This window comes from Peromyscus californicus, unplaced genomic scaffold, assembly GCF_007827085.1.
Source record: "Peromyscus californicus insignis strain IS unplaced genomic scaffold, ASM782708v3 Scaffold_11__1_contigs__length_118956290, whole genome shotgun sequence".
NCBI classification, from domain to species: Eukaryota; Metazoa; Chordata; class Mammalia; order Rodentia; family Cricetidae; genus Peromyscus; species Peromyscus californicus.
In genome coordinates, this window is record NW_026294402.1 from 39,490,797 (window position 1) to 39,506,072 (window position 15,276).

General features: G+C 49.2%; 1 protein-coding gene across 5 annotated transcripts in view; it reads left to right on the forward strand.

The window, feature by feature from the left end:
- Smim35 (small integral membrane protein 35) overlaps positions 1–15,276 on the forward strand; it is a 118,398-nt gene that overhangs the window by 95,306 nt on the left and 7,816 nt on the right. For 4 of the 5 annotated variants that reach the window (XM_052758816.1, XM_052758810.1, XM_052758783.1 and 1 more), the window contains 4 exons: positions 3,983–4,099; positions 5,378–5,411; positions 6,517–6,650; positions 11,794–14,781. In XM_052758816.1, coding sequence (XP_052614776.1) covers positions 4,009–4,099; positions 5,378–5,411; positions 6,517–6,616 — 225 coding nt within the window. In that variant the 5' untranslated portion in view covers positions 3,983–4,008 and the 3' untranslated portion in view covers positions 6,617–6,650; positions 11,794–14,781. Of the gene's footprint in view, positions 1–3,982; positions 4,100–5,377; positions 5,412–6,516; positions 6,651–11,793; positions 14,782–15,276 lie in introns of those variants that run through there. The other variant, XM_052758792.1, reaches the window with a different exon arrangement.

The window sequence follows — 15,276 nt, forward strand, 5'->3', positions numbered from 1 at the left end:
CTGGTCATGGCAGTCCATTTTCCTAACAATTGTGATAATGTGCTGTGAAAGATTGAAATTTTGAATATGTACTGTATGTGGCATAAAATTGTGAGTCAGTGGAATTAAGGATTGTGGGCATTTGATTGTTATGTGAGGTCTTAGGGAAAACTTGCCAAGCGTAGGATGGAACATCATTGGAATAAGTTCAAAGAGAAACAACACTTGGCTGTCCTGGGTACGTGAACACAATGTCTGACTCTTAGAGTTTGGGTCCATGTTTTAAGAATTGAAATGTCTGTGTACTCAACCAATAAAGTCTCAGTTGTGAAAGAGAAAAAAAAAAAGATAAGGTTCTTTGAAGTCAGAGATTCCTTAGGTTTAGGAATGCACGTGGTCAGGAGAAAGAGAGAGATTCAGAAAGTGAGAGGGGCTTCAGAACTTGGGTAAAAGCATGGGGATAAGGTAACTCTTCATTTGCCTGTTTGCTGGCAGAAGTTAGATAATTCCCGTGAAATATTGGGGTTCAAGCAGCCAAATTTAATGGTATCTGGGGATATTTAGGAAGTCCCTATGTCCCATGGCTGCAGCGCAGAGAAAGAAAAAAAAATAAAATAAAGAAATGGGATCAGTCTCCAGTCCCGGGCGTCCCCGAGAAGGATCTATGAATCAGCACAGGTTACTCCCCACTTCATCAAGAGAGGAGTAAGGGCTGGGAGCATACGCCGCACAAGGACCCCCGGGGGTCCGACAGAATTGACCTCTTTGTCAAGACAGAGAATGAGTTGGTTACTGTGCAGTCCGAGGACCCCCTGCGGGTCTGGTGCAAGAAATATAGCTCAGGGCTGGGCGGTGGTGGTGCACGCCTTTAATCCCAGCACTCGGGAGGCAGAGCCAGGCGGATCTCTGTGAGTTTGAGGCCAGCCTGGGCTACCAAGTGAGTTCCAGGAAAGGCGCAAAGCTACACAGAGAAACCCTGTCTCAAAAAAAACCGAAAAAAAAAAGAAAAAAAAAAAAAGAAATATAGCTCAGGCTGCAGTTGCGGGAAACGGTGGGGGTCGGAAAGGGGAAAAAACTCACCAATCTGGTTGGTGGGTATGGTATGTGGGTGTGGGTCCGGTGGCTGAGCAAATGAAAAAGTGGAGTGGGCAGTTGCAGGCCCTTGGTATAGGTTTCCGACAAGGCTCAGCCCTGGATGCAGAGCGGGCTGAATGTCCTATCCAAGTACACAGCACCAATAAAAGAGTGATAAGCGGCACTGGTTATGGTGCTGGTTACTGGCAGAAATACCCAGTATCAGTATTCAGAGCTTTATTAGGAGGAAAGTGGGGAGGAGAGGAGAGAGGAAAGTCAGGCCTGGAGAGGAAAGAGAGAGAAAGATGGTGGGGTCAGGGGAGAGGGAGCAGAGCAGAGCAGAGAGGGTGGGGTCTGCATCCAGCTTTTAAGGGCCCCCGGTATGGAGCTACACCATGCATGCACTGATTGTGTGACCATGGTAGTCGCCAGCTCACACTGATGATGTAAGACACAAGACCTTTTGCTTAACTCCTGGACTATGCATGTGTGGTCACACAGCCAGAGTAAGGGCAGAATTCTAACATCTTGGGCTAACACAAGGTTACTCACAGTTCTCCTATCCTGTTCTTGTCCCCACTGAGACAACTTCTAGTTCAATGCCTTTCAACACGTTTTTCTGCCTGCTCTAGTCCTTTGATATCTGACACAGGCTAATTTTTTAGAGTGAGAGTTTGTTGCTTATGGTTTTGAAGGCTGGGATATTCAAGGTAAGGTTCCAGAAGGTTTCATGTCCGAAAGGGCGGTTCTCTGCTTCAAGAGGGTAGGTAGTGGATGCTATGCCCTTATACATTTGCAGAAGTACTGAAGAGAACAAATCCATTCCACCAAGCCTTTCTGTATGGTTGCTAATCCCTTTGAGACACTGGTAATCTTTACTGTCATGCTGTTAGTAGCAGACACAAATGTCAGTTGACAAACTCAAGTGTGCCAGAAATGTGACTCTGTTGTTCCTAGAATCTAATGTCTAGTTTTAGTCTTAATTTGCTCAGATGACAGACTCTTCAGCAGTGTTGGAAATCCCTGTTCCTCCTTTGTTCTAAGGGAGTTAAAGAGTCTGGAGGAGTAATGAAGAGTTCCTGGCGTCACCAGCTCACACCAACACCCACGGTGATCTACATGGTACTGCAGAGGGGTTCTGGGGCCCCTCCACACGGTTTCTTCAGGTCTGCAGGGGCTCCATGACTTCTCTGCCTCTCTTGGTGATGAGCTGCTGATTGTCCCAGGCTGTGACACGGCATAGCAGCTCTCTAAGGCTATCTGAGACCCCACTTACCCAGGTGCTGTTCTTAAGTGGGTTCTGACTGTCTTTCTAGGGCTCTGCTTAGCTCTGGGTTCCCACAATTCTATCTGAGAATCCTGCTGTCTCTTTTGGGCTCAATTTTTGGGTAAAGAGCATGGATTCTCTCTCTGAGATTCACTGACATCATTGTAAACTACTTGTCCTTCATCTCCTGATTTTTCCCTAGGCTGGGGATTCTTTTCTAACATAGCCAGGAGGGCCAGTCTTATTCTTTCTTCCTGCCCAAGCTGTGAATGTCTTCCCTTTCTCTATGGGTCTGAGTTTCTGAAACTTATGACTAGAAAGAGAGACCCTCTCCTTTCTACATTTGATAGTCATCAAATTTTGTCTTCAGGAGTGGAGAACAATAACCTTCTTTTTCTTGTTTTGACAAGATCTCATTATGTACCCCTGGCTGGTCTAGGACTCAGTTTATAGACCAGTATTGCCTTAAACCCACAGAGACCCACCTGTCTCTGCCTCCCAAGTGCCACCATGGCTGACTTTAACCTTGCTATTTTACGGGGAAGGAAGATCAGGAGCTTGGGAGAGTGGCTTGGGAGAAGCAAACAGTGATGTACTTAATAAGACACTTGCAGTATTTGATGAATCTGGTGGTGATAATGATGACACAGTAATGATATCATTAACATCTGTTGAGTACATAGTGTGTGCCGGGTCTGATCCCAAGTGCCCTCTTTTCCTGACATCTCCATCAACTGTCCCAGTAACTGTGCGTTTTGTATTAGTCTCAATAATCCCCCAGAACTGCGGAAATCTAGAAGGGTGAAGGGACGAATGGTTCCCACCACATGCAAATGATGGGGCTGGACTTCATGCACTAGCCTACTCCCAGTGTCTGTGCTCAACCAACACACCTCTCAGACTTGTGGTAGCATCCCTCGAGCCTCTGCCCCTCAGGCCATGGACACAGGGAGTCATTCTATTTCTCTATCATACTTCAAAAGCGTCCCCTGCCTCACCTGCACAGGTGAGCTGCCATGGTGTGCCCAGCATCAGCCTCAGAGCCTGGTCACTCTCTGTGTTTCTGTTCTGTCCTCTCACCGCCCCCGCCTCGCCCTGCACACGCTTCCAAACGCTCTTTGTCTCCTGCTCTTGGCTTAGCCTTAAAAATAACATACGTTCAGCCGAGAGCTCAGCCCACAAAAGGGAAGAAGGAGCAGGAGCAAAGAGCAGGCAGAGTGCTATTTGGGTAGACTGGGCTCTGCAAAAAGGGGAAGAGACCTGGGATCCTACAGTCTGCGTCCTTGAGGGTGTCCAGGCTGCCCTTCCTGGCCACTGTGATTAGACTGAGGCTAGGCCTTCCAGGCTCTTCTTCAAGTAGGCAGAGCATCTTCTATTAAGTAAAGTGCCCATGACTTCAGGAATCTCCCCAGTCCTGAAGTATCTGTTGCTAGAGGGGAGCTGTGCCTTTGGATTAACATGCTGAAGATACCACATGAATGCAGTTTCAAAATTCAGGTGTCAGACATTCCCACGACAGCATAGTAGGACTGACCGAGCCAGTTTAGCGTGGCAGGCTTCTGGAGGGCTGTGGTGGGTGGTGGTGGGAGGAAGAGAAGGGGAGTTGTAAGGTGGTGCAGGGCTTTGGTACGGTGGATGTGAGGACTCATGGCTTCTCTGCAGGTGAGGACTCCATCAGCACACTGGGCATGATCCTTGGAGTGGGACTGTCACTGCTGCTTGTGTCCATCCTCGGCTACAGCTTAGCCAAGTGGTACCAGCGCGGGTACTGCTGGGACGGTGAGTGAGCCCCATGCCCACCAGCCCCAAACTCTGCTCTGCCCTTCCTCATCAGTAGAGCTGGCAAGGCTGGGCGGGGTGGCAAGCCTTTCAGCCCAGCGGGATGCAAAAACATTTCCTCTGGTGGTTGCAGGGGTTGAAGATTTGAGTGGATGGCTGAGCAGTGGAAGCGCACACAGGGGTGGGGGGGTAGGGGGTGGGGTGGGGGTGGAGGTGGGGGGTGTGCTCAGATGGGGAGGTGGGGGGTGGGGTTCAGATGGGGAGGTGGGGCCTTTATTGAGGGAATGGAGGCTCCTCCCACTTGAAGAAGTAGGCAGCTTCTATTTTTTTTTTTAAACTCCCCAAGACCAAGAGCAATGCCTAGAAGGCCAGGGCGGCAGGCTGTCTCCTTAGGTGTCAGTCTGTCTGTGGGTCTGCTCGTGTGTCCTGCACACACCCCCAAACCCTTGATGTGCCTTCTGGAATTTACTGTGGTCTTTTCAACTGGGGAAGCCAGGAGAGCATGCTGGGACACTGACAGAGGAAACTTCCCAGGGGTGCATTTACAAGGATGTATTGAGCATCTACCGTGTACCAATGTACTTTTCCTCGGCATGTGTTTTCAAAATTCCACACAATGAAGAAGTTATTATATTTTTTGCTCTGTTTTTATACATGGCCTTGATATGGATACAAGGCTGACCTCAAACTCTCCATCTCTCTGCCTCAGCCTAGTGAGTTCTGGGAATATAGCCAAGCGTCCTCATGTTCAGCTACAGCCTACTTTATTTTTTTTTGAGACAGCCTCTAGCCCAGGCTGGCCTTGAATTATCTATGCAGCTAAGGAGACCTTGAACTTCTGATCTTCTTGCCTCCACCTCTCAAGTGCTAGGATTACAACTGCACACTACCACACCTAGTTTATGCTGTGTTTGGGAAGGAACCCAGGGCTTCGCACATGCTAGATAAGTACTCTACCAACTGAGTGGCGTCTTCATCCCTCAGCTTCCATTATTGAAGTAGACGGGTATGTGGTAAAAATCATAGGGTTGGAACATAAAGCTGGAGTGAAGCCTAGGTCTGGTTCTTTGCGGGGGGCTCTGTGCTAGAAATGCTTCCTTCCTAGGGTGATCAGGGCTCCTGTTGGAAGGACCCTGAAGGGTCTTGAGAACCCCACACTACAGCCCAAGGTCAGCCTGTTTACACTATGGGCAGGTGAGGGAAGCACCACATGTTCCCAGAGAGATGATAGTCACCTCCCTTGGAGATCTTCACTCTTGTTTCTGGTTGTCTTCCCAGGGCCTAATTTTGTCTTCAACTTATACCAGATCCGGTGAGTAGATCCAAGACAGATCTGGGTGGGCTGGCATTGGGGGCTGAATATAATGAAAAAGGAATTAGAGACAGAAATGGAACTTATTTGCTTCCCTTTCCTGGCTTTCTCCATGCTTCCTAAGCAAACCAGAAATACTCCATTTAAGAAAGTTCTCAGAGTAAAACATGCCTATAAAGAGCACCATGGGAGGCCCTGATGACTGTAGTCATCTTAGTATTCACTCTCAGGCAGAGAACATGTCACCCAGGTATCCGTCCATCTACCCACTCCTCCACTCATGTACAAACTTGCCTACTCATTCATCCATCCATCCATCCATCCATCCATCCATCCATCCATCCATCCATCCCATAGCACCCACCAATCATCTATCCATCCATCAACCCACCCACCCACCCACTTATTCATCAATCTACCCATCCACCCATCCCACTACTCACCAACTCGTCTATGCACCACCCATCTGCTCTACTCATCTACCCATTAACCCCCATTACTCATCCATGAGTCCATATATTCATCCATGTACTCATCCACTCATAGATGCACATACACATCCATGCACTCATCCATGCATGCATGTATCATCCTTCTATTCACCTATACACTCTTCATCTATCCATCCATCCATCCACTCACTTACCTGTCCACCTATTCACTATTTTTAAGGAAAGTTTTCTTATAGCCAGTTTTATGGTATTTATTTCTAAGAACACAAAGATGGCTTGGCATATTCTCTGTCCCTAAGTGTCTCACTGTCAATGCTGGAGACAAGTCTGATTGCAAATAATACAACCTTGGGCACAGTGTAGGATTCAAAAAAAGAAGCGCAATCAAAGAAAGTCATGGATTTGAGGAACAGAAGTCAGGAAGACCTCTCGGGGTACATCGTCTCACTATTTCCTGCCACTGGGGAGACCTGCTTCTCCTCTGTCCCTGAGAGATGAGATGAATCTTCTTCTGGAAGATAAGTCAGTGAGTCAGTGACCTAGAGATTGTCCCTATTTCTAGGAACCACTTTGTAGGTTCTAGTTTAGGGAGACAGGCCCCAGGGAGAGGCTGGGTTCTCAGTTTCAACGGCTTTATTGGAAATCTGTCTCAGGAACCTGAAGGACTTGGAAGTGGGGCCACCCTTCACCATCAGTGGCCACATGAGCAGTCCTGATGGCGGCTACATGAAGTTCTCCAATGAAAGAGTCTGATGGAGATGCATCTAGCCTCTGGAGTTCAGGAGAGGTGAGTAGGAAAACTCCTGAGTGGGTCTGATGTCTGAGTAAGGTCTTATGAGGGCCCAGGTTGTCAAGCCTAGCACCAAGGATCACTCACAACACAAATACATTACTCAATCCTTCTGCTCTTTCTTGGGAGAGTCAGGCAAGATTGATGGCATAGCAAAGCCCTTCCCAAGCCATTTTCTCTTTTTAGCATCTCTTTATACAGGGAAAAGACTCCTGGGTCATCATGAGCTCCTTCAGCCTTCCTGGACCCTGAAAGCCTGGCCTGGCCCTGAGTATGGAGAATGAGGAGCCTTCTCTGGGTCCTCTTCTAGCTCTCATAGAGTTGGACCTCTGTGGATGGGCCTGACCAGCCTTAGCAGTTTTCTTATGGGACTCGGAGAAGCAACCATTCCCTGGGGTTAGAAATGTATTCCAGGAGAGAAAGTCTCAGGAAGCATAGCCAGGCCAGCCCGCTCCTGTCTCACACAGCCCAGAGTGGAAAGGGCCCCCGACTCCACAGGGTAGGTTGTCATGTGGAATCTCCTGCCATTTCATTTTGTAAAGTTCATAGCAGGGGCTGGAGAGCCGGTCATCTTCATCTGGGAGTTACGTGGTTAGAGTGGTGATTTCAGACATGGTTTTTAACCTTTCCACCAGTGGCCAGCTTCCTTGAGGGCTGAACTTGGGTCTTTACCTTGTCCTTTCCACCTCCGTGTTTGGTTTGGCCATTTTCCACCCTTCCCCATGGGTGCTGGCGCCCTCTGACCAGTTCTCCTTTTAGTGACAGGCCTCAGTGCCCACCATATATGACCACAACAATTAGAAACCACGTCCCTGTTTAAGCTCCTGAACTGGGGCGGGCACGGGGCACAGGGTGGGTTCTATCCCCTAGTCTCCGCTGTCCCATGCAAGGCCCTCCCCACGTGGCAGAAAGCAGCTGGAGGCGTGGAGCAGTGGGGGAGCCCCTGGTGGAGCAGTGGGGAGCCCCTGGCTGAGGCTGAACAAAGCAGCTAAGGACAAGGACTGTAGAACACGTTACCTCCCTCTACCTCATCACTTCTTCCTCTGCATGTGACCTACTGGATGGAGGCGGAGCTGGTACTAAGAGATGTAGCTCAGTGGGTATTTGGTATAAAGTGGTTCCATCCAGAGAGGCTGAATTCCTGGATCAGCTATGGCTGGAGGAAGGCATAAGAGGCCTGGGCTGTTCAAGGCAGCCACTGCATCAACCAGCCCCAAGCTCAAGGCTGAAGGATGCTGAGGCCAGAGCAGAGACAGGAAGGGGAGGGCTGGCTGTTATTTGCTCTCCTTATCCTCACTGTTGCTGAGGCCCCTGTGCTTTTTTGTGTTTTTGTTTTTCTTCTCTCTCACTGGCCTACAGCAGACTGCAGAGGAAGGAATGAGCCAGACCTAGTAGGTTCTTCCTGCTTCCTGCCAGGGCTGGGGGCCCTTTTATTCCCGGCTCAGATAGGCTTGAACACCAAAGCCTATGGAGAGAGACCCTTCATGGCTTTGGATCCTCTCCCTTCCTCAAAGAACTCCTGTGAGAGATGCAGAGAGGGGAGCCTGTTGCCTTTGGCTTCCTTCTTCCTTGGATACCAGCTCTGCAGGCTGGACCCTGCTTTTGAACTCACAGGTTATGCAGCCCCAATAACACTTTCAACTCTGCCATGGTCAGCATGGTCTGTGGGGTCTATCAGGTCCCTTGGAAGTGCCTGGGACTCAGCAAACCTTTTGGGAACTTGAAAGGAGGGTGAGACTAGAGCCCCAGGTAGTCCTGGGCCAGGCTGGTGGCTTCAGGTGAGGACAAGGACATCTGCTGAGGACTGGGAGAACAGCGGGTATTTCCCATGCCCAGAAGCAGAAGCGAGAGAGAATTGCTTCCTCTTTCTGAGCCCGCTGACGTGCTCTGTGTTCCCTTTATGCCCCCCCCAACTTGTTTTCCTTACTTCCGCTGGCCCATGGTATAGCAGTTTTCTTGGCCCTGGATGGTGGCTCCACCCTAGGAGTCCTCTGTTGAAGGCTGTGAAGGGGCAGATTCTAGCTTTCTCAGAAATGGACTAGACACCAAGCAGCAGGTCTGTGAGGCTGGACACTGATTGGACACTCAGATCCTTCCCCATGCCAGGGCCTCCCCAGTCCTCCTCCCTGCTCCCTTTTCCTTCTTGACCCCACTGGAGAGCCTGCTGTGCTGAGGGCTACAGGCTGCAGTTTCTCTGTTGCCCTGCTCCTCTTTAGTGTCTTTTCCAGGACTGTGCTCAGCCTAGAATGTCCTCTTCTCCTGCACCCCAACCCTCCAGACTTTGTGGACCTCAACTCCTGTCTTTCCTGAGACTCACCTCAGGACTCAAAACTAGACACCATTCATTTGGGATTCTATTGTAGATGGCCAGGTTTCCTCCCATGTCCTGTTTCCCAACCCTTTGTGGCCAGGAGTCTCTAGCAACCCTTCAAATGAAGGACAGTACACAAGTTTACTATGGATTAGAATTGACTGGAGAAGAAACAGAGGGCAGCCTCATTCTGGAAAAGAATGCCTAGCCGCCTGAGGAGAACTGGTCAGCTTACACATTTTCATGCATGCTTCTGCATTTTGAGCCTTGTGACCACCCTGTGACACAGAGATTATTGTTGTCCCATTTTACACATAGGAAGACTGAGGGAGTCAGAGAGGTAGCATGCTTTGTCCAGGACTGTCCAGCATTTACCAGCTATACTGGAGCCTGAGCGGAATCTGTGGCCTCAGGGACATAGTCTCACCTCAGGGCTTATCAGGGTAAAGACTGGTCATTATATAAAAGGATATAGTTCTCATTCTGTCCCATGGTGCTGTGTGGCCATCACGCTGGTCATGCCGTTTATTTGACATCTATTTCAGCATTGGGAAAGCAAAAGACAAGATTATTTCTTGAAGGTTCCTCTTGACTCATACCTTGTCTATCAGAAAATAACTAATCTCTTATATCAGTGGCCTGGGCACACTCCAGCTGTTCCGTAAATAGTTAAAAGATGTAAGCATGATATGAAGTGTCAACTCCGATTTAGGAGCTGGCTGTTAAAAGGTGGCTGCTGAGGTCCCCTAGATGCCAGGAGTCTGGGACTCTAACTACTATTCAGTTTTTTTTTCACATCTTGCAGAGATCCAGCGGGGACTGAAAACTGGACCACTCCTAAACTAGTCAGTATCGAAAGGGCAAATCTCACATTTGTTGGACACAGACTGAGCAGGGCAGGGGCTTCAGGTACCCAGTCTCACTTTAGCTTCACAGGTAGGGAAACAGAGGCTGGGGAAATAGACACTCAGGTGGAGTGAGAATTTACCGTCCTTAAATCCTGGGTTGCTGGCTTGGATCATCAGGCCAAGTGGCAGTTATTCTCTGATGTCTAGCTTCCAAGAAACTGGCTTCTCCCTCCAGTGAGATACTAACCCTTCACAATGATGGGTGGGCCTTTCAGGGTTCAGGCCTGCTTGTCTTGATCTCAGCTCTGAGCTTCTAACTCACCTACTTCCTGGTCGGTCTTTTACTTTTTATTCTCTCTTTGATTTCCAAATTGCCACATCCTGGCTTACGTATAACATCGCCAAGGAGCCTTCTTTAAGACTCATGTGTCTTGTTCTCTTCTGATTTGTACTTATAAATACTCTCTGGCTCTTTTAAGTTCATGATTTCAATGCATTCATTCATTCATTCATTCATTCACTCATTCATTCATTCAGTTTCTCTACTCCTCCAGGTACTAGGCTGGCCCTATGGGGAATCTAGTCTCTCTGGAGATTAACCTGATCTCTCCCACTTCACAAGCACTCCCTGAAGGCAGAGTTAGGCTTTACATCTCTTCCAGTCCCCTGTTGTGCCTTGTGTGCTTTTGGTCACAGGCAGGAACTTCTTAGGAAACAGGTGAAAGGGTTCCTCAGTCTCTTGGGGGCATCTTGCACATTGCCCCAAGCCTGGTCCATGCCTGGTGCTCTTAACACTCACACTGGTCATGTCTTCTCCTTCCCTGTCCTCAACCACATCCCACGCTGTGTGTGTGATCACATGCCTTTCTAGAGAATGGCGCACACAGATGGAGAGCTTTTCTACCAAGGGACAACCTCAGGGATGCTCAAAGCCATAGCATCTCCTTCGAGTCTGCATGGCCTTGCTCCAAGCCAGTGTCAGTAGGTAGGTTCAGGTGACAGGACCAAGAAGACCACAATCTATGGTGCTCCTTTCAATGCTCCAGGGGTTTGAGAAGGTCAAAACAGAAGCAGATGGAAGTATCATTTTATTTTTAAAAACTGCTTAGTGAGCAAAACCCAGCTAGAAGTGGCAATGTTTGAGCAAAAGCTGATACAAAACAGGAAGCCAGTGGCCTGGTGAATTCTCACACTTGGGGACCAGAAGTGAAAATGTTCTGTCTGCCCAGAGGAACAACAAACCCACAAAACAATAAGTGGGGCTGTGCTGGAGGCCATAGTGGACCCCGCCCTTCCCGCCCTCCAATACATCCCTACCCTCCCTTCTGCAGAGTCCTGGGCTTGGCTTCCCCTCCTCAAAGCCTTGGGTAGGATTTCTCATGCACAAGCAGAGGACTGCTGGGAGAAAGGTGGGTGAAAAATGGAAGAAGTCTCTCATCTTCTAGTCTAAGCCCAGTCCTTCTCCTTATAGACTGTGGGCTGAGATCCTCTGGGTCCCAGGGACCTTGTTTATGTAAGGTTGCCATTGGAAACTTTGAGGCTTCTTCCAGCTGTGAGACCATTTCCCAGTGGGTAACTTCATTTCCACCATGCTGGGGTGAGGGTGGGGGAGAGGTGAATGGACACTGTGTGTGTGCATACACATACATACAGAATTGAGCCAGCCAGGAGGATCATGCCTAGTGGCTTGTCACAGTCTCAGGAGGTTTGACATGCTGGGTACCCAATGAATGTTTGCCCCCAAGGGTGGATGAATGCATGAGGAATGTTTTCAGGCCCCTTTGCCTTGTCTCCTGGATGTATTCTCTTGCCTTATGTCTCCTGTTTGGTCTGCAGCCCTGTCCTACAGCACATAGGAACTGTAGGGTGAAGAAAGAGGGAAGGGAATGATGATAGAATCATGTGACTAAGAGGAAAGGATGGCCAACCTGCAGTCAAGCTTTCACTCAGAGTTACCTCTAGGTCTCTCTCTCCCTTCTAGGTCCAGGCTAATGTCTCCCAAGCACCTGCTTTGCTCAGTCTTCCATGACCTTCATAATCATCTCGATGCTTCCTGAACTGCTTTCACCTGCATTCAAACGCTTCTTTGACATGAATGGAAAAGTTCTACTCATTCATGCGTTCATTACGTTTGTTGAGTGCTTATTACTATGCACTGCCATTGACTGGGTGTAGAGGGCACAGACTTCAATCAAGAGGAGTTCCTGCTGTCAATGAGCTGGAAGGAGTGTTGGCTAAAGGACCTTCCGTGGAAGCAGTATACCCAGAGAACTAATGACATGGTCAGCTTCAACACTGTCTCCAACTGACAGATCAGAAGACTCAGGTCCAGACAGACTCATTTGCAAAGAACAGATCATGCCTAGAACCCAGAGAAGCAGTCTTTCCAGTCCCTGGGCATGCCCCTGGGGCCTCTCCATCCCAATAGCCTTGCTGTGGTAGTTGATTAGTCTTAGTGGACCTTGCTGTGGTAGTTGGTTAGCCTGAATGAACAGATACCATGCGCTCACCCTGCCTCCCCACGCTCCACCCTGTACCAGGGTATACAGCACTGGCTCTATTACCTATGCTGACTCTTTGCTAGGTTTGAATCCTGGGTTCAGATCTTCTATGGCCTGTCACAGACTCCATGTCTGAGCCTTCCCACCTCCACTTAGCATAGTTAATATATCACACACTTCACTTCTTTCCAATGAGTCCAGCAGGAGTGTACCTAGCACCTACAATGTGTTTCACACCATTGCAGGGGCAGAGGGCACCCAGAGCGATACTTCACACTTCCCATTTCATTTTCACAGGACGGCCACCTAGTGACGAGTCCTATGTTGGAAGCACATGCAGGGTCTGAGTGGCCACAGGTGGGGGGCTTTGCCGAGGACACGTGGGTGGCCTTGAAACAGCAAGGTGGAAGAAGAGCCTTTGGGGATGAGGAGCAGTGAGGATGTGAAAGGGACGAAATGAGAAGGGGCAGGAGCCAGGGTGGGGGTTTTGGAGAACCTTCTGAGCAGAGACTTTGAGTGTTGTCTTACAAGTTGTCCGTAGAATTCAAAGCTCGAATTTGCATTTCAGCCCTTCGGCTCAGTCAACAGTAGGGAAGATTATTCAGTGGTGAGGGATGCTGAGGGCAGATGAGAAATGGTAGAGACAATGGAAATTAAGGAGAAAATGCTGGCCCTGACTTGGAGACATGAAGGGGTGAGCCACTTCACCCCTCCAAAGGCACCGGAGAAATGAATGTGGATTGGCAGTTGTGGAAGCAGGAGTTGTTGGGGCCCTCCACGAGTGCATTTTTGGGGGAAGTTGGGCCATGGGTTAAAGAAAGGAGCTGGTGTGTTGAGGAGTGGTAAGTTCCGGCAGAGGCTGCAGGGCTTCAGAATGCTGCTCACGCGTGCATCATGAATATTATGTATAGAGTGTAGCAGTCTATAAATGGGACTGCTCTTCTAAAGAGCTGATTATGAAGGGAAGGAAGGAAGGAAGGAAGGGGTACTGTGTCTAACCTTCCCTGCCCATGTCCACTCCAGAGTCCGTGACTCTGCAAGTGGGGTAATTCACTGAAGGGAACACTTCGCTGTTACATCACCCCCTGGTTTGGGGCTGTGGCTGTCTGAAGATCCCTGAGGCTCCTGGCTGGGGTCTGCAGTGCACATGCCCAGCTCAGGCATGGTTCTGGACACTCTAGGCCAATAGGATGGCTGCCTTCTCCTCCTAGAGATAATGAGTCTGGTGAATATCCCGAGTTTACGGGCTGTAGATGGCCAGGAACCCTCTCCAGACCTGTCTTCTCATCTCTATGCCATGATGACAAATCCACCCACGATGTAAGTCTCACAGAGAACACAGAGCACTTGCCTCAAAATCCCCAGCCCCGAGCCCTAACCCAGTACCACTCCCATCCCGAGAGCTACTTAAATATCTTTCCTCTGCATGAAATACCACCATTGAGCCAAAGCTCAGCTTCTCCCGGGTCCCCAACACCTCCACCCCGCCACACCATGTTTTCCCTTCCATACCCATGTCATGCACTGCTCTCCATCAGGTTCAAGTGGCAGTTAACGCTTGACCCTTTCATTGTCCCCAGCCTGCGGTCCTGTCTTTCTTTGAAGTGTCCTTTGAATTGGTTCATTCTTCTCTAGTCCCATTGCCCTTGCTCAATGTATGCGTACAAGCATCTCTATGGACTGAAGGTTGGTGCCCCTCACCCCCACCCCTCAGTGTTGAAGTTCTAACCCCTAATATGATGGTGGGCCTTTTGGAGGCTATTGGATGAGGTCATGGGGATGAAGCCTCATGATGGGATTAGAGTCTTCATACAAGGAAGAGACCAGAGATAACTCTCCATTATGGGTGGTGTAGCTCCAAGTTACCTATAAACAAGGAAGAGGCCACCCGTGGGAGCTGGATGAGCTAGAACTGTGATCCTTGACTTCCCAGCCATCCGCAAGCTTCTGGTTAAAGCCCCGCCCCTGGCTGTGTGCTCCTACAGCCAGAGGGAAGGCAGCTTCCTACCCTGCTTATCTACTTCCTGCCTCATTCCTAGTGCAGGATACTAGTTTCTTTCACGGCACTTATTAACACTTGTTAATACTCAATTGCTTGATCTTTATAACCAGACATGAAGTCTTTATCACCATGAAGCCAAGGCTGAATATCACATCTGGCATGTGGTAGGTAACCGCTGAAGAAATGAAATGCTGGGCTGGCGAGGTGGGTCAATGGGTAAAGGCCCTTGCTGCCAGGCCTGATCATTTGAGTTCCAGCTCTGGAATCCATATGGTAGAAGGAAAGACCAACACAGCAGGTTGTCCTCTGACTTCCACATACATCACACACACACACACACACACACACACACACACACACACACACACACACACACACACACACACACAGCAACAACAACAAAAATCAGAAAAAAAAACCAAATTAAATGGCTGGCTTCAATAAAGGTCTCCCTGTTTTCTGCCCAGTTCCTTTTGTTGAATGACTTATGCCTTGGCCAGAGTCACCTTTTAAAAACCTGAATTGTTATCATCCTACCCAGTCCTTCCTCGTCAGTGTTTACAGAGTCCCAGCACCCTGTTTGGAGATTTACGGGAAATCCAGTGAACTTGAAATCACTCTGACAATGAGAGGCACCATGGGCCTTCTCATTAATAGCAATACACTTAATTTTAAGTTGTGGGTTTGTTTCAAAAGAAACCCTCAAACCCATGAGCACTGCAGGAAACGAGTGAGTCAGCCTTCTCAGTATCTGGTGTCCTATCAGTGGGGGTGATAGCATCGGAACTCGGCTGCCTGGACATGCCCATCAAGGTTTCTGTGTATCCCCGGACAGACAACAGCCCAGGTTCTCTCCCTTCACATGAGGGGCTCTGAGAATTTTCACCCTGTGAATCAGGTGTTATGTGGGCTCTGTGGGTGGTATCTAGCCTCTGGGGGTGCTGAGTGTTGTGTAGGTGCA